The 19,489-nt window shown below is 43.1% G+C and overlaps 1 protein-coding gene across 2 annotated transcripts; it reads left to right on the plus strand.

The window, feature by feature from the left end:
- The first annotated feature begins 2,519 nt into the window (after window positions 1–2,519).
- Window positions 2,520–18,448, plus strand: LOC108108084 (homeobox protein caupolican). Of its 2 annotated transcripts, XM_017215970.2 has the most exons (5): window positions 2,520–2,921; window positions 5,054–5,557; window positions 13,677–13,783; window positions 15,695–15,993; window positions 16,285–18,448. In XM_017215970.2, the coding sequence occupies exons 1-5, from the start codon at window positions 2,880–2,882 to the stop codon at window positions 17,259–17,261; spliced, it is 1,929 nt and encodes a 642-aa protein (XP_017071459.1). In that variant the 5' UTR covers window positions 2,520–2,879; the 3' UTR covers window positions 17,262–18,448. The 2 variants fall into 2 exon arrangements, with proteins under 2 accessions (XP_017071459.1, XP_017071460.1); XM_017215971.2 differs by lacking the exons at window positions 2,520–2,921; window positions 5,054–5,557 and adding an exon at window positions 12,121–12,166.
- Window positions 18,449–19,489: the final 1,041 nt, after the last annotated feature.

Consider the following 19,489-nt stretch of genomic DNA (forward strand, 5'->3'; position numbering starts at 1 on the left):
GTCTTTTGTTTGTATTTTAAACTGTTTTAATATTAAAATCTTTCATATATAAAAATATATAAGAAAATTCAAAATTTAATCTTTCTAAACTTTAATTTTGAAATAGTTTATTTCCAACTTAAAAATTACGGAAAATAATCTTTTTTTAATAAAAGAATTAAAGCTTAAAAATTTAATAAAAGGCACCACAAAATATATTTTCTTTATTAAAAAATAATTTATATTGAATAAAGTATAAAAAAAAAACTATTTTTATTTCTGATTAAAAAAAAAAAAAACATTTTTTCCCCCTAAAAAATATTAAAGCCTTTTTCAAGATGAAATTCCCTTCTTCAGCTGCCAAAAAGAAAATAAACTTAACCTCATGTTAGTGACCTTAATACGGTGGTTGGTTAAACTTTTATTTTGGCACTGTCAATCCATTAATTTTCATGAAAACTTACGGGCCATCGTCCCCGCGGACCAGAAGGAAAACCCCTAATAAATGACTATCGAAAAACTAATCGTTAATGTCGGGGGCAATGGAAAAGGATAAAGCTGCTGGTGACTTCATTTAAATGTTGTAAGAATTTGTTTACTGCGTGTGCGACACCGAGCTCAGGTGGGCGGATGATGGTGGTGGTGGCTCTTGGAGAGTGTAAAAAGGGGGTGTGGTGGTGGATAACCACCGATTGCCAGGAACGACAAAGTAGCTTTCGAATGTACTCAGTACGTAGATACATATGTAGCACATAAACGCCATCCCGCTCTAACAGCTGCCGTCACTCCTCTCGAGTGGCGTTTCAATTAATTAGAAAAAGTTAAAGAAACGCCACGCCAGGAGGCAAAAACAAAAAAAAAACAACAACAAAAACAAAAACAAATACCTACATAATAAAATGTAAGAGCGTATGTTGTAGCAGTAAAAGCAGCGACGGCAACTGCGGTGGCGTTTTTCTTCTTTTTTTTTCTGTTGGAGCAGCGCGAAAGATGCCACCAATCCAGCCAAAGAGCCAAAGCGGTCAAGAGGGGGGGTGGAAAGGGGGTCGGACGCCAACTGCGACTGCGGCAGAGGCGGATGATAAAACATTACCCATCGCGTTGGCCCAACCTCTTCACGAGTCTCTCGTTCATGTTCATCAGGCTTTTCTTTTTTCATCAGCGCGGCGGCGAAAAGCGAGAAGCGAGCGTAAACACTTTGCTTTCATACGTCGCGACGTTCGTGTTGTTGTGTTGTTTATGGCAACAACTACACGTAGCAACACCCACGGCAGCAGCACAGCACAGCAGAAGCAGCAGCAGCAGCAGCACAGCACAGCAGAAGCGGCAACAGCAGCAGCAGCAGCAACAACAGCAAGTAGCAGCGTTGCAACAGCAGCAGCAACAACTACAACAACATCGCCTACAAATACATACATCGGCATTTACAACAACACGCAATAACAGCCATTTTTCTAGTTGTTAAGTTAATTTTTTCATGTTCTGCCGCTCGGTGTTGCTGCTGCTGCTTCTGCTGTTGCTGCTATTGCTGCCTGCTTCCTCGCCATCTCGCTTGCACACCAGCAACACGACAGCCAACGCGAGCAACTTGCGATATTGCTGCCGTCGCTGCCGCTTGGATGCGATTCGTGGCCGTCGTAGCAGCGGCTATAGCCATCCCTTTCTAGCCGTTAGCAGCTGGCAGATACTTTATTTATGGTCACACACAAGGCGGTAGATACTTTTTTGCCCCCCCTCCATACTAACCAACCGGTTCTCGCTGTCTCACTTGCACTTAAACAGAGGCGGGGTTGCCGGGAACGAGAGGAAAGAGTGAGAGAGAGAGGGGGGGTAGAGGTTATACCCACCGATACCGACTCCGATTCCAATCCCCAGTTGCCACACACAGCCAGAGCGCCAGCCCACTTATAATGATAATCATTATTGCCGTTGTTGCCGTTCGTGTTGTCGTCGTGCCGCCTCGTTTGTTACTTTTTTTTCGTTTCGTTTGCTTTTCCTCACTCACAGATACTTTTTGCACGCACACTACTGCCAACCAACGATATACACAGATACTTTGCTACTCTCAAAAAGAGCAAAGAGAACGCACTAATACTTGAGCGTATGAAGTAAAAATAAGGGGAGAAACCCGTTTGTGGCTCTCTCCTGCTCACACATACAAATGCAGGACGAACGCTGTACGTTGGTGGTGGTGCGTGGGCCCTGTTGTTGTTGCCGATGTTGCTGTTGTTGCCGCTGCGCTGTTTTTCGATTGTCGGTTGTCGTGTAATTCCCATTTGTCGTACACTTTGTAGTTGCTCAAGAAACTCATGTTAGTCTACTTTTGACTGTTACGCAGATTGTTCGTATCGTTCGTGTCCGCAGTGCCAGTGTGAAAATAGTGCTCTCTGCCCGCCGCTCGCCTTCGTTCTGCGAGCTGGATTCAGAATTTTGATTCGGATTCAGAATCAGATTCAGATACTACTACTTTACTACTACTACTGCTCCCTGGCTCTGCCATTCGTGCTTCGTTTTCGGCCTCGCATCGCATCCTCCGGATAGCTGGCGGCTACAGCTGCTGATTGATTCTCGTAACTGCCAACCGACGGATTTAACGGATTTCTCGGTGACCAGCGGTAGTAGACTGTTTGTTTGCTTGGCCAGGTGACTCCGTGTTCTTGGCCAGCTCCTTATTTAGCCGTCGGCAAAGTGCAAAAAAGTGAAATCGAAAAACGAAAAAGAAAAACACACATTAACTACCAAAACGGATTGATAATCTACATAAAAAAAACTAAAACTAGTTCGGATTTAATCACTCACGGATTATAATTCCATTTAGTTCAGTGCGCGAGTAGATCGGTGCATCGTAACTTTAAGATTTGCTTTATATAGTTTTAGTTAAAAGCAAAAATTAATATTAAATGACAGTGCACAGTAATGAAACCGGTATCTGTTTAGTAATGGTGCGTATATCAATTTTCTAGTCAATTTTATTACTTGTAAGATGGGCCACTTAATCACTGCAACTTAGCTTTGGTTAGTGGCAATTAGATTGTAGTCAAAGCAAAAACAAACCCGTTTAAGATCAGCGATTTAAGTGCAACATATGTACAAGTGGACAAACAGTGGGATTACTCTGGGTTCGAATGCCTTAACATTTTGATTTGGCAAACGGAAGACATGGATTTAAAAATAAAACGGATCAAAATGTTCGAATCGATGTCTGCCAAGTTGCCGTTGAAAATGTCAGGACCACAAGTGTGTGCTACATTAGCCGTACAACACACGAAAAACTGTCTGCCAATTCGGAAAATCTCTTTTGGTTGTTAACCAAACTGGCAAGGTCACAGCATCGCGTTTTCCTTTAGTCCCAACAGAGATCCTATTAGCCATATATTTCTTTCCTGTTTATAATAATCTCTGGCCATTGGTAATCCGATACCCTAAATCATTCGACACTTGAGTTTATATATATTTTTATATAGACACTCGATCGTTGAGTGCAAGAGGCAACTTGTGGCGCAACACGAAAGCTGAAACAGAATATCAAAAAAAATAATATGAAATGCTCTTTAAACAAACATGACCAGTGGTTGTCATTCTAAACCTATATCTATCTATATATTGGCTACCCAAAAAATAACTTTCCTCATTATATATATATATATACTGCCTTTAGCTAGATAGTCGATAATCATCAGCGGCTGATTCAAAGAGTTAGTTGATAAGGCAGCGTATTGTGGATCCATCCATCCGGCAAACACCGGGAATTAATTTTTAATCGCATAGGGCCACTTGAGTTGTCACTTGATGAAAGCACGAGACGGAACAGCAACATTTGGTATCCCAATAGTGCGGCGGTATCAATCACGACAACGATACAACAACAACAACAACAACATACAGTGCAGCACTGTGACCGCCGGCCTGCGATAAAAATCGTATCTTACGCCTCGGATCATTTGTAAAATGTTAAACGGGAAGAGCGGCCCCAAGAAGTGGAGAAGTTAACCAAAGAGGCAGCGATAAACAAACTGGAAACTTGTTTGTACCCCCATGTCGAATGTGCGAATGTGTACGTTGGTCTTGTCCACTGTTGCTGTTGTTGTAGTTGTTGCTGTTGCAGTTGACTAAAAGTGTTGACAAAAGTGCGCGATAGGCTTATGTGCACACATACACATACTATACTATATAGTGGCCCGATCCAGGCAGTCATTGGACAACTTACAATCAAATTGCTCTTAGGACGTTGCCGTTGCCGTTGCCGTTGCCGTTGCTGGTTGTCGATGTTGCTAGTTGTCGATGCAGTTGTTGTTGTTGTTTCTGTTGCTGTTGCCGCTGTCGTCGTTGGCAGCAATCGGCTGTGTAATTTAAATCAATGTTGTCAATCGAAAACATGATTTGTTGGTAATGGCGGCCCCACTTTGAAGATCCGCCTAAGAGGAAAGGGGTTTTGGCTTTGGGTTTGTTCGGTTTGGGGTCCGCGGATCGTGGAGATGGGCGCGGGGGAAAGAGTTACGTTTTATTGACTGGAGACAGCGGTCCGGGATCCCTGATTCTGATGTTCTGAGCTCTGGGGTTCTGAAGGGCCCGTGGACAGGCCACAGCCCACTGAAGAGTCGCGCTTATCGCGCTGATAAGGGGGAACGTTTTTAATTAAGTTTTAGTGCCAGCTGGTAGCACAGTACAGTAGACCGTCTATGGGGCTTTTTATCCATCGCAAGAAGCAGCGCTTTAATGGCCCGCCATAAACTTGAGAAATGGATTGGAAAAGACCAAAGTCGGATAATCAAATTTATTTAATAATTATCTGAGTAGAAGAAACTCTTTGTGGGAGAACGTTTTAAGTTTGTTTCGTTTTTGGAAATGCCTATGCTTTAGTTTTAAAGTTTTTATTTGATTTTAACAATAAAAGTGTTAGAAAGTCTTTCAATATCTAGTCAATAAGAATTGTTATCAAATTTTAGGTAGTTTTTGTAGGATAAAGTCTTCAGATAGAACACCTTCACATAGCCAAGCACTTTTCCGAATTTCTAATGCTAACCTTATAACCACAAACTTATTAAATATTTCCCCCATTAAATTGAACTTTCAGAATGCCGTTTCAACTCACCTTGCCACCTCGTCGCCCAACACGCCTCCAACCAACGCTCCACAGAGTCCGCCCTCGACGCTGCCCACGCTCGCCTGTCCCGCCGCCCAGCCGCTGAGTGCACCCGGTATTTCCGGGCCAGGTCATAGTGGCATGGTGACCTCAACGGTGCCGCCGGGCGCCCGCTCCACCTCACCGTGCGGTCCATCCACCGGTTTGCCTGCCCTCTCCCTGGTCGGTGCACCGCCACCAGGACCTCACTCATCTGGACCTGGAGGCGCACCGGCGCCTGGAGCTGGCAATCCACCCAATCGCTGCTGTGATACGGGTCGCACCATCTACACGGATCCGGTTAGCGGCCAGACGATCTGCTCCTGCCAGTACGATATGCTCAACTACCAGCGTTTAGCCGCCGCCGGTGGAGTGCCACTCGGTGTCTATCCGGAGGGCATGTCCGCCTACCTCTCGGGGATTGCAGCGGATCAGCCGCCGTTCTACGCCAATCCGGTAAGTGAACTCAGTCATTAAAGAATCTCAAGAATTGGGGAGACATAGGTCGTACACTGAAACAAAATGGGAAAATATTTTAAAACTTGTCAGATTTTAGAAGAAAATATTTGCTTTTGTGGTTAAAATTTGTGATTCCTAAATGCAGGAAGTTAAGTTATGAAAGTTAAGTAAAAGATATTTTTTGAAAGTATTTTCGGTTTCTCAACTATTTTTTTTCCTGTGCATAATAAAGCCTGTTCATAAGTCATATTCCCCGAACAATGGCGCAATAAATTTGTGAATTTGTCGACTCGAGGAGCGGGAGACCACCATCGAAGTCGGAGTTGAAGTTGAAGTCGCGTCGTCATTTGATCGTGTTCCCTGTACCATGCCCCCGGTCGTCTATGCTTCCGAACTTGTGCGCTGGGCCTACAGCAGAGCCTCGCTTGAAGCGATTTGTCAGGCCGTTGCGGGGCCACAGGGTCCCCGGTACTTAGGGCTCCTAAGCCTATGCCTGACCTTTTGGGTTCGCCTTCAGTGATATTTCAAGCCAATTGTTGCCAATGTGTTGGTCTGGCCAAGTTGCGAAATATGGCTGGCTTAACTCGATCTGCACTGAACTGATGCCGGCATCGGGCATCCCGATATTATGCTGCACTGTCCGAATTTATGGACAATGGTGCTGTGGCACGTCTTGGTCACCACATGTCCGGCGCTTCGCCGTCGGCCCTTTGTTCGACTCGCTTCTAATAGCATCATGTAATTTGCCTTTGTTTGCCAACAATTCTATTTGGACACAATGTTCTCGGGGACCACATGCCGAGTCCAAGGACCTGGACACCCAGTGGTTTGGTTTGGTTTTCGGTTTTTTTGGTTTTGGGTCTCCAGCATGTGTTCGATTCTGGCGAAAATTTAGATGGAAATTGGAGGAAAACTGCATTTACCAGTCAATTGAACTGAAAACATACAATGTATTGACCTGGTTCCTGGTTTGGGTTGTCTCATAAAATCTTTTGAGGGAATTTTAGTTGAGAATGAGAAAGTTGTTTCTTATTTTTAATTGTCTGGGAAACTGTTAAGGGGAAAGTAACTGAATGGTGGGGAAAAGGCATTGATTAATAGGTAAAAATTCAATTTCTAACTAGTTGAAGTTCTTTTGGGGATTTGTAACTTAAACCTTTGTTATTTATATTCAGCACTAATGAGGGATATTAAACGTTTGTTTTTAGAACCATTTTTCCTTGTTTAGCCTTCAACTTCCCCTTAAATACATTTCCCAAAAACTCTAGAAATGTCATTCAAACTAAACACCGATATTTACTTCAAATAAAATGTACAAATTTGTCACCAAAGTCGTTGGGCCTCCTTCTTTGGATACTCGGCTCCCTAACAGCGCCCATTAAATATGATCCGATAAAATGTCGCATTCAAAAGTGAACACATAAATTTATTTGCTTACAAGCCAAAATGAAAAAAAGGTCTTAAAAGCTGACGGCACTCGGGCCAAAATGAAAAACAGAAGCAGAACTCGAAACGAGCTGACGACTGTGAAATTGAAACTGAGAGTTTAATGAATGGCCCGTTGAGTATTTAGAATGCCGCTGTTTAAGATGAAGATGGCATAAAGAATTAGGGAAAATGCCAGAGTCTGCATTAGTGACTGTGACTAAGTGGGTGGAAATAATTATTTGCTATATCTCTATGTGTGCCCTCTCTGCTAATGTGTGATTAAATATTATCAAAGTTAAGTGATTTAAGTGCAATCGCTGTCCACCATTGGTGTTTGGCCTAATCAAACACATGCTCGTTGTAATATATTCAAAACGTTAATTTGCATCTGAACTGGTTTACTTCGAGGGAATAATGTGATAAAATTAGAGAACCGGTCTGCCGGCCAGTAGCTGGCACTTTGTATAAATTTAGCCATTGTCCCCAAACACAAATTATGAAAGTCACAACGAGAAAAGCATCGATCAGTAATCTCAATCGTGGCTATAGATATATGTATATATATCCCATCCACCCGCTGACACAGCAATTTAGTATTTGATGTGATTGAAGTGTCATGTGGCCGGGGCACTTGAGATCACCGAGGATTTACACTGGGGCCGTATTGATGGCAGCGTTTAGAAGACAAAACAGGTCGGGTCGTGGCATCTGCTAAATAAATCATCCGGGGTCGTAATTAGTCACTTCAGCCGCCTCCGCCGGCGCTAAACTGGAGCGATTTCTCTTTGCATCTACGACTACATGCACGGCACGGCACGGCCGTATAGAGATGTAGATACAGCCTAGTTGTAAAAGTGTCTGCTCAATGCGGTGGATTCATTACTTTGACACGAGCTGTCAAGCGGCTGTCAGTTTGCCGCAGCGCGGGAATATATATCCCGCTCCCAAAAAACCAAAAAACTCCCGTCTCCAAATGTGACTCCGGTGGATGATGACGACGTCTTCCACTCCGGTGGATGAGATGGTGCACCGCTGTCATTTCAAATGGCAAGATACATTTGAAGAGAGCCGCCCCGGTAACAAATAGGCCGAACCCCAGGGCCGCGCCCGGTATTTTGCCCTGCTTCGCTTTTCCGTTTTCCCGGTTGTCCTCTGGTTGTTTTTCATCTAGTGTTTTTCGGGGGCGTCGACGACCGATGCCGACGCCGCCTCGTACCTTATTAATAAATTTGTCAACACGCAAGTGACAGCCTGTCATCCTGTCCTGCCCGTCGTTCCTCCCATTCCCAGCTCCGTTAGATCCATTCATCCGTTTATCTGTTTATCCTTAAGTCCGAAATTGACTTCGACCCCGGCGCATGCATATGTTGCATCCTGCACTGCGCTGTTCACTGACACTCGAAGAAATTAATTTCGTTAATTGCCGAATGTCGGCCTTAATTTAAAATGGGTCTCATGTTTTGGGTTTTTGGGAAAGTCTTTTTTGGGCAGGGAAAACTGGGAATTTATAGGAGTAATTGAAGGAGAGAGAGGTTTTGCCTGATGGAATAGATTACTAAATGCCTCAGCTGTTCTTACAGCTCAATTACTTAATATGAGAAAGTTCTAAAAACGTATTTCATTGCATACTTTTCTGCAGTACACTAAAGGTTTTTAAATCTTTATCACAATATTATTTCTCCAAAACGAAAGAACAAATTAAGTCAGGACTAAGCCCAACACCAGTTTTTTTCAAAATTTTAAGTGCCTTTAGTTTCAAAGTCTAATGAGTGGGTTCGCCCAGTCACACTTAAACTTTCCCTACGCGATAAAAGGGACTTTCTAACCGAACCTCCTAGAGCCTTCAACCCAAAGCTAACACATACACAGGCCATCCTGAAAACGGGGCGACGGGATGGGTGTTTTTAGACACTTGACGCTGGGCAAGTAGCCAAAATGGTATATTGACTTTTCCCCAGTTTAAGTGCCGCAACATCATCAACGACAACAATGCAAGCATGAAATTTCACACTCGACAACATAGTCGCAATGGGTTTTCACTCCGACAAAAGGCTGCTGCTGCTGCTGCTGTTGCTCCTGCTGCCTGGCTCAAATGTGCGGTATACGCTCATATCCTGTGGGAGCTACAAAAACTTTTGCCCCCTGGCAAGTTTTCTACAAAATGTAGCAGAAAGCAACTACAAATCGGACCACTCTCTTTCTCTCGCTCTGAACCATTCAGTTTGGGGTCCCACTCCAAATTTCGCACTCTGGGCATTATATATAGAGAAAACAACCCCGAGATACGACCAGCCTCCCGACTCCCGATCCTATAGAACATCCTGCTGCTCCTTGGAACCTTGGCTACATGCACTGATTTGTCAACTTTTGAAAATGTCGAAGTGTTGTCGTGTTGTTTTGGGGGTTGCTTTTCTAATGGCAAGGTGACGTGGTAAATGGGGGGAGGGGGGTCGGTATACTTTTCCTAGGGGGTTGAGATATTCGGAGGTTGGGGGGTTGTGTGTGCCAAAGTACTAAATACATTTACTGCTAGCACCAATCTCATTGTTGTTGCCGTAAGTGTTGTGGAAAGTTTTTGTGTTGCTGCCGTTGTTGTTTGGCTTTTTGGCAAAGTTGAAAATGTTCGTTAACAGTAAATTTTGCACTTTTATATATGTGGGTTGGTTGGGTGTTAAGCAAAAGGAAAAAGGAAGTATTGCGCCTTGGTATTTGTTTGGGGGGCTGTGTGTGTGTGGACTGAATGGCCGACCTGCCTACAACAAACAAATTAGCAGTCATGGCAACGCACAACGTACAAACAAACAGGCAACACGACCAGCAACATCAACACCAACAACAGCAACCTCAGAGGTACAACTTTATAAGCGAGTTGTGAAAAAAAGTGTCATCGGGAGTAGGGAGCTCTGGTTTTAAAAGGGGAGTAAAACAAGGGTACACTGGAAGAAACAAGCAGAATATTTTACTAAAAACAAGAACAAAAGTTTTGCAAGTGAAGTAAGTCAAGTTCAGACAACATTACCTTGTTCTTAGGCATTTCATATAATTTTGTTTAAGATTTGAAATAGATTTATCTCTTTAAAATACCAAAAACTTACTTCCAGTGTAGATTAGCTCTCCTAGAACAGAAACGCATTCTTTGGCGCGACTCAAACTCCGCGCTGTCGTCAATTTCAATTTCAATTTCGATTCGGACTCTCCAATTCAGAATACGAATCCGATTCCGATACCAATTCCAATTCCGATTCCATTCATTCTTCGCTGTAGAGGCGGGAATGCGGCGGGCAAACGTGCGTTTATTTTTAAATCGAAGCAGCAATTAATTAACTCGACCCGTCATTACGCGCATCGCTCAAATCGTGGCGCATCAGGGCGACAGACCACAGGAGCCGGAGGCCCCTCAAGATCTCCTCTACCCCATCAACCTAACCGTATAATCCCCAAGGCATTGCCCATTGACGTTTTGGCGTGAAGGGAACACAGTCGCAGAATTTCCTTGGTAATGAAGACAAAGTCCCATTTTAATTTGAATTATTTAATTTGCTCGGTAAAAAGAGAGAAGATGAGTGGGGGGGATATGGATTCTGAGATCTGGATGCCGGCAAACCGCACTTCCCGATGCGTGAAACGACGCACTCCGGTTGTTAAGATCCAACAGATCAGACATCTAACCACTTGAGGTCTCTGCGGCCAACGGTGGTCACTCATTCATGTTCGTCCGTTGGGCGGGGAAAAGTTTCTCGAGCTTGTTCAACTCATATAACTCAGTTTCCTTACACAAATATTAGCTTTTCCTTCACACAGAAATGATTAATGGTAAATGTTAACAGGCCTTAATATGGGAGGTGATTACCAGTATTTGTGGGATATCAGATTTCGATTTATTATAAGCAAACTCTATTTGCAGGCTCTTATTTTGGTAACAATGAGAAGAAATCTTGAAGTTCTGTAATGGAATGTAGTATTTCCTATAATTTGAACTTTAACTCTATTTTACTCAGTTATTTAAAGAAATCGTTGGTTAAAGGTTAAAATCTTTCTCTGTTCGTTGACGGTGGTCACATTGCGGGCACTTAATGCCCAAGTACACAATTTACAAACCGTAGGAACAAGCTCGAGTGCCAAAACTACAAACATTTTGCAAATGCATAAACTTTGTTGCGGAAGAACAAGCTATCGGCAATATGCGATCTTTACAATTGCAGTTGTCGTCGCCAGTGGTAATGCAATATTTAACTCGAAAACGAGTTGCATCTGTGCGGTGGCTGTGGATGTTGGTGCTGCTGTTGCAGATGTTGCTTCTACAACTGGTGCTGCTGCTGTTGCTGCCACATTGCTGTATTGGTAATAATAAACGCAGACGCAAACATGTCGAATGTTGTTAATATTAACCACCGCCAGCGCAAAAAATCCCGGCACGGGTGCGTTTTTCACCAGAGAATCGAGCTGCAATAGCTACCAGCTACTGTTGCTCCATGGAGATACTACTTTGCTACTTTCCTGGTAGCCGGCAACAATTTATTATATGCGCTTTTGCCCGCATCGACATGGCCTACACGCACTCGTTGCCAAACACGCACGACACAGATTCGGATTCGAATTCGGGAGGATCCGCATCCACATTCACATTCACATCCCCATCCCTAGCCCTGACTTTTGGCCAATTCCCGTGATAGCCGGGCGTGATTATTGTAAAGGTTGTAAAACGTAAACCGGTTTATCGGACTCGGTCTCGCATCGAGCTTCCATTGAGAAATAGGAGCAGCCCGTGTAATTTAATATAGTCTGTCCCAAAACGCTGTCCATGTTCGGCTAACTGACTTCTGCAATGGCAAAGGAGTCAAAGTCTCTCTCATCCACTCAGAAAATGTAGCTGTTGCTTTTAAAAATATTGTTCTTACTTTTAATTTTAACTTTAATTTAATTTTTTTATTTCTGATAAAATGTGTTTACTTTAAATATTTACCGTAGCTTTTATCGTCTTAAAGATCAGTGGAATCGATAATTGCAATTATCGAAATATAAAACAGCTTTTTAAGCTTGAAAATAGTCAGAAATAACATACCATTACTTCTAAAATTGTCATTAGCGTGGCGTTACCATATTTCTCTATTTGATAGATTACAAACAAACAAATAAAGTTTTACTGTTATAACTTCTAATAAAATGGGTTTACTACAGGTAATATGCTACACATAAACCAGAGGTCAGTTTTTTAAACTTGTTCTTGCAAGTGGCACTAAAGTATACATTTAATTATTATTTTTTCCGAGTGTCGAGCCCTGGAGTTGGAGTTAACCTGGCCCTCGAGATCTGTGGCTGTTGCTTTTGCTGTTTATCAGTCTATCGCCGCTGTACTCGCACTTACCACATGCTGGGCAACCAGACCCGAAACCTTTTTGGCCAGATATCCCAGACTCAGGCCCCTGGAATAACTCCTACTCCTACTCCCGAGTCGATGGTCGGCGATAGCGATGTTGCAACAGCAAATGGCAACGGCAACAGCAACATTTTCGTGTTGGCGACATAAAAATATTTCCGCTTTTGCTGCAATCTGGCCAGACGCTCGTCGCGACACCGAGACAATAGATTTTGGGACCTGCATCCGAGTGCATCCTGTACTCGTACTCATCCTGCGGTGCCATGTAGATCCGTATCGGGCTCGTTCTCATTGATTTCGCATCTTGTTTTCGTACCCCCGCTGTTTTGTTCGGCTGGCGACTATTTGCAACATAACTGCTTGTCATAACTGCGGCGGCAGTTTGTCAGTGACGAATATGCGTCTGATTTTCAAGTACTATATAGTTTATAGTATAGTTATAGTGCGCTTCGGCAGCTGCCTCTGTCACTCGACTCCATTATCGTCTTAACAGCTGGCAAATGTCGCAGCGAGTTGAGACAAGACGCGTAGATAATTGTCGTGTTAAACTTAATCAGCGCTCTATATATTACACGCCTGTCCCACGCCTATCAGTGCCAAAGTCTGTGTTCCTAAATGTTTTCTGTGATTTTCTGTTGCGATTCCCTATCGAGTGTCTAATGGCGAAATGTGCATGTTCTAGTGCTGCGATTAAGGAGCCAATCTCTGACAACTCCAAAACGCAGTGCTAACGTGAGCTACTTGCTCCTAAAGTCACTGCCAGAGTCACGACATGGCCACATGCTCGCCTGATGCTGGTCAGATTGCTATGGCCTTATCATCTACATTTTGTTGCACAGTGTCACTAAGGTGTGTTATTATAAATAACTCATTTATGGACTATGGTTGTAGTTTTCTTTAGGAAATAAAAAGGTTTTTATTTAATTAGGTTAGCTTACAGAAGATAAAAGATAATATTTGGTGATAATTTCTTAGACTTCGATACAGAAATTGTATATATTAATTAAAGAATACAACATTCCTTTCAATAATGATGAACAGTCACTTTTTCTCATCAAAAAACCCACACACACTGTGCCTTGTTTTCTTTGATAACACAGACATAATAACAAGCCATCCATCGCCACGAAAATAAACTGGAAGATGTCTTAATGATTTGTTTAACATGATTTTTAATAATTTTGGTTCAAGGTCTGGCCCGCTGCTCCCGAGTTCAATCTAAAATCAGAAATTCGTCTAGAAATTAGTCTAAAATTAAAAATAACAAAACAACTAATGAGGTGTCTTATCTATTTGTTTTTGGTTTTTCAGGCTGGCATCGATTTGAAAGAGAACCTGGTGGCCGGAGCATCGCCCTGGCCATATCCAGCGATGTATCATCCGTACGATACGGCCTTCGCTGGTTATCCATTCAACAGGTGAGGATTAGTCATAAGTTTTGCAGAAAGTGCGAGTACGACAGATACTTCCCCTCGGACTATGTCCAATTCCTATTCTCATTCCCAATCGATAAACCCCGATGGTGGTCCGTTGAAAGGCGTCGATCGGAACGTGAGTGGGATTGGGATTGGGATTGAGGTGCTGCAGGTGCGTGCAGGTGCATTTAAATGCCGTTTCGGAAAAGTGCGTTCGAATAGTAAAAGTCTGGCATATTGGCACGCATGCGCAATGGCATTCGAATTTCGAATTTCCCCGCTTGCCGGCAATTTATTCGCTTGTAATTGATCGTTTGCACGTCGGCGTGTTGCTTCCGCCGATTGCAGTGAAGCGCACCTCCAAATCCAATACCAAAAACCCAAGACCAAGACCCAGACCAAAGACCAAAGACCAAAAACAAAAACCACAACCAAAGTGACATAAATTTCCAAACACAATTGCCGGTTAAACAATCGACAACATCCCGTCACGTCACCTCACGTTCGGACAGGTACAACGTTGGGCCCATTGTTTCCCCTGTAATTGACACTCATAACAAAATTTGATAGTTGACTCATGCAGCTACTGTTGATATCGATGCGTTGTATTGTGATGTGTGTTTTCTGTTGTCTATCGACTATATGGTATCCACATATATACATATTCGCCATAAATCAATTTTGAGTTATTTCGCCGTGACGTGCTGGTAGTTGTTGGCGAAATTGAATTCAAAATTCATAAGGAATACTTAAGTTTGGCCCCACCTTTATATACGTTCCGCAGCAGCAGCAACAACAGCAGCAGCAGCATTACGAACTTGGAGCGCGTTGTTGGGGGCGTTGTTGTCGTCACCAATCATTTACAGCGCTGATAGGGAAAAATTAAAAAAATGTATTCAGCTGTCAGGTGATCAAAGGCAGAGTGCCTGTCTGCGCAGGTGTTTCGCACTCGGCGACACTTTGCATTCAAACTTAAATTAATTAATGCAGCGGACGCACAGAGTCTCGTTCCCATATACATACGTAGCATCCAGTTGACATCGTTGTCATCCTCTCATCCTCTCTTTCACTTCATTTCGGATCGGATCGGATCGGGCAGCTGTCTGAAAACTACAAATGAGACAGCTACACATGTATGCGAGATGGCGATGTCTCTCCCCCGTCGCTGTTTTGCATTCCATACACTGTGGCAAAAATATGCTACAGTTCTTATGGTTAGGATGTAGTCTGCTTATGAGGATATGATATATCCCTATTGGAAATGAAATAGTTAGCTTTCACGATTAGAAACGGCAAGGAGCTGCAAGTTAGCCCTCTTAAAAGTAGTAGGTTAGTTTCTGCCTTGAATAAAATCAAATTTTAAAATCTTAAAAAATACAAAACAATATCCCTCAGTGTAGTGAAGCACTCTGGGCATATATATACTCCTGGTCGCGATGTATATATACCAATATACTAAAAACGTTCATGTTAACTGCCCACAAAAAGCGATAAAGGACAGTTGTCGTATTCGAGAGGCATGCGGCAACATTCAACCATCGACCATCGACCATCGATGGTACAGTGGGATGGGGAGCAATGTGTCAGACCGCAAACTGCACGGACATAAATGTTTCGGGCCCATGCAAATGCGTTTATGATGAACAAATTTAACGCAGAACAAAGCCGCCCGCCCACCGTCGGCTGGCCAGTTTAACAAATTGCAACAATTGTTTGGACCGGCGCGCATATTTAAAGAACTCCAAACGACCTGGCAACAGCTGGGTCTGCATTCCATTCTGGCCTTAATCACCTGCTGGCAATTCGGGGAATGGTCGTTGGGTTTTCTCTTATCGCACAAATGATGTCCGTACACCAGACTTGAAAAACCCCCCCATCTAATTTGGCATTTTCTTTTCACATTTTTTGTTGCAGCTACGGCATGGATTTGAATGGGGCAAGAAGGAAGAACGCCACCCGCGAGACCACCTCCACATTGAAGGCCTGGCTAAATGAGCACAAGAAGAACCCGTACCCCACCAAGGGCGAGAAAATAATGCTGGCCATTATCACCAAGATGACGCTGACGCAGGTGTCCACGTGGTTTGCCAATGCGAGAAGAAGACTGAAAAAGGAGAACAAGATGACCTGGGAGCCCAGGAATCGTGTCGACGACGATGATGCTAATATCGATGATGACGATGATAAGAATACGGAGGAAAATGATCTGCTAGGTAAGACAAGAACATTTTATATATATTAAATTTAAGAAGTTTATACTAATAGGGATCTAAAGGGCTTTAATATGTTAACCGTTCTTACTAAAAACTAAAATATCTTGCTTAAGTTGTCTAATAGAAAAGTTATTAAAATTAGAATCCCTTTTAAGTAGGCAACATTTTTGGGAAAAATGGTAGTAGAAAGCGACGTCTATGAAGATATTTTACATTAAACTACATAATTTATATTACTTTCCTTTCTTAGTTAGATTTTAATTTATTCCTTATTTCCTCTTTTCCTTCCAGATGCCAAGGACTCTGGCGTAGGCTCCACGGACGACAAGGACCGTTCCGGTCGTCTGGCCGACATGATGGCCGACCGTCCGGGCGAGAGCAACAACAGTGAATGGTCTGAGTCAAGGCCAGGATCGCCGAATGGATCACCCGACTTGTACGACCGCCCTGGCAGCATGCCGCCAGGTGCCCACCCACTCTTCCATCCCGCCGCCCTGCACCACCACTTCCGACCGCCAGCGGGATCTCCGCCAGACATCGCCGCCTACCACCACCATCAACAGCAGCTGCTGCAGCAGCATCAGCAGGCGCAGCAGAACTCGCTGCAGACCGCAGTTGGGGGAACAGCAAAGCCAAGGATCTGGTCGCTAGCTGACATGGCTTCTAAGGACAGTAAAGACTCGAATTCCGGGGCCAAAGATAATCTGCCCGAGCTACCGCCCACGCATCCCGGCTTCTATGGTCATCCAGGTCAACAGCCTTCGCCCGGCAAAATTCTATCACCCCTGGCGGCCAGGATTCCCAACTATTCACCCTATGTCCGCCCAGATTTGTATCGAGGATTCTATGGACCAGCTGCGGCGCACTTGAGTGCTCCTACGCAGGAGTTCCTCGAGCATCAGCGCACGTTCGGAGCCAGTTTGGCGGCCCACAATGGACCGCTCGGCATGAATCCGCTTCTGTGGAAGGCCGCCGTTTCGGGAGCTGCCAATGGACCCCACTTTGCACCCCTTAGTCTGACGACATCAGGTGGATCCGGTGGTGGACCCCAGCAAGTGGCACCGCCACCAGTCGCTTCGCCCTCCGCCTCCAGTTCGTCATCATCGATGGGCTGCGATGTGGTCCATATACCCACGACCAGTGGTCAATCGGCGGCCCAGCACATGATGGGACCAATATCCAGCAATTCAACCGCCTCGTCATCCAGTTCGCACTCCGGAAAGATATCGCCCGGCGTGAATGTGACCTCGCTGAGTGCAAAGCCATGACATCCATCGGCGGCTTCACCGGATCCGGCAGCACCAGTTGCCTCGCCCATCTCCGCCTTCCGCTCGCTGATCGCCTTCCGGGAGCAGCAGAAGCTAACGCTACTGCGACCGTAGTCACTTCCAGTTTCGAATCCGACAACGATTTCGTTTCCGATCTCGATACCGATACCGATACAGATTCCGATTTCGAGGCCCGGGCTTGAAAGGTATAATTACACTTTCGGACAATAATTTACAATGTGATTATTCGGTATTTTGATTAACGCCGCTTATACCAAATAGCAAGCAAACAAAAAAAAAATAACAAAACAATTAAGAAACAAAAACAAAACCAGCTGAAACGCAGCGGTTCCTTTGGCATGGGCCCCCAAAAAAATAATGAAAAAATTATCAAGAAAATTCAACAAAACTAAAAAAAAGAAGAGAGAAAAAATAATAATGAAAAACCCAACCGCTGCCCCCAGACGTTGTGCAATTTTGTGGAGAAGATAATCCAAAAACCATTTGAAGATACGTTAATTTAATTACTTAACAACTTATGCAATCAGAGCTTATAGGATGTAAATTGGAAGATATATAGCAGGGCGACATCAATGAATACATACATAACATACATACCCGACCACTAAACATATATACCGATATGGCAAAATGGCAGATCCGAGACACCCCACTAAATTATACATATAGAAGCACAAATCGGCTGGCAGCTAAGGTCTATAACTTCTGTAGATTTTAATTAAATATATATCTTAGATTTTTGTTCGATTTAAAAAAAAAAAACGGCCCTTGTGGGAGGACCCGAAAACATATCAACCCAAGTCTGCTGAATATGCCTCCCCCCCTCATTTTCCCCTCTTGATTTTCCCAACCGAAACCGAGACCGAGCCCAAACCCAAGCCAAATGTACACGAGCAATCATTGATTTAGCTGTTATTGTTTTTATCGTCTTAAGTTACCAATTTGTTCCTGTCGTTTATAAATTTAATTTATTTTACTTCGTATGTGTACCATAATTTTGTACGTGTGTGTAATTAATGAATTATTTCGTAAAACTAGAGATCCATGTATTGCTGTACTTTATGCACAAGTTGTAAGTATGTAAGCTCGCGTAATTGTAGCGCCCTAAGCGTAGTGTAAATTAGTAAAACTGTATATACTTATAATAAAAGAACGATAATGAGACACATTAAACAAAAGCCACAATTATTGGTATAAATAAATACGAAATGTTTTTCACTGTTTGAAGGGGAAAGTGATTTTGGGCGAGTAAAATTATATAAAATTTATGTTTGCTGATTTAACAACTTTATTTTTTTATTATCAAAACTCTTTAATAAAAAAAAAACAGAAATCCCAATCCTACTTTTCTTATAAAGATGTCTAGACTGACTTTAATGGGGCAGCTTACCCGTGCTTTTCGATTTCTTTTTTCAATATCAAATAAATCTGAAATCCGAAATGAAAATAAACAAACCTAAACAAAAATTTGAAGTTTCCACTCAAAAAAAGAAGTCTCTTTTGATGAGGTTTGAGATTGCCACCAATCACCGCAAACCAGCATAAGTGAAAGAAAATACTTTAAAGTCCAAATGCAAAAAATTGAAAATTAAAAAAGTGCTAACAACAGCTATAACAATTAAACGAAAAATACAAAAAAAAACAAAGAGGTGTTAATAAAATGGAACACAAATGCGAACCAACGGCTTGTCTCATTTCCTTTCGCTTAACTCTTAAGTCTCATTTATATTTTTTTATTGGTTAATCATAGACAGTGATTTAAGGGCTGGCGATGGTGTACGATAAACGCAAGAGAAACAAAAACAATATTTTTGCTATAAACGTGTTTTCCTGTGTCGCTGACCGGAAACGCATTCGCCGACATAAACAGAACAAGAGCAAACTGGGCAGAAAACTTATGAATGGAGTTAACAAAAGGCGGTATATGCGAGTGTATATATATACATTATTGCTAGAGAGTGACTGGAGTGAGCTGAGGGGTTAATAAACCCTACAAGTTATTTATGGTCTTCCATTATCGACTATCGAAGCTCGATTTGCTTCGGCTCATCCGTGGTTAAGTGAGAATTCGCTTGAGGAGATGCGGTATGGTATCCCTTATGGTATCAGGAAGGGGATAAAATGTGTAGGCTTGAGATGGCTTTAAGTTCTTGCAACATTTTATAGTTAACTGGAGAAGTTTTTACAACTTCATAACTTTATAACTT

The sequence above is a fragment of the Drosophila eugracilis genome, unplaced genomic scaffold (genome assembly GCF_018153835.1).
Source record: "Drosophila eugracilis isolate 14026-0451.02 unplaced genomic scaffold, ASM1815383v1 contig_2088, whole genome shotgun sequence".
Classification (NCBI taxonomy): domain Eukaryota; kingdom Metazoa; phylum Arthropoda; class Insecta; order Diptera; family Drosophilidae; genus Drosophila; species Drosophila eugracilis.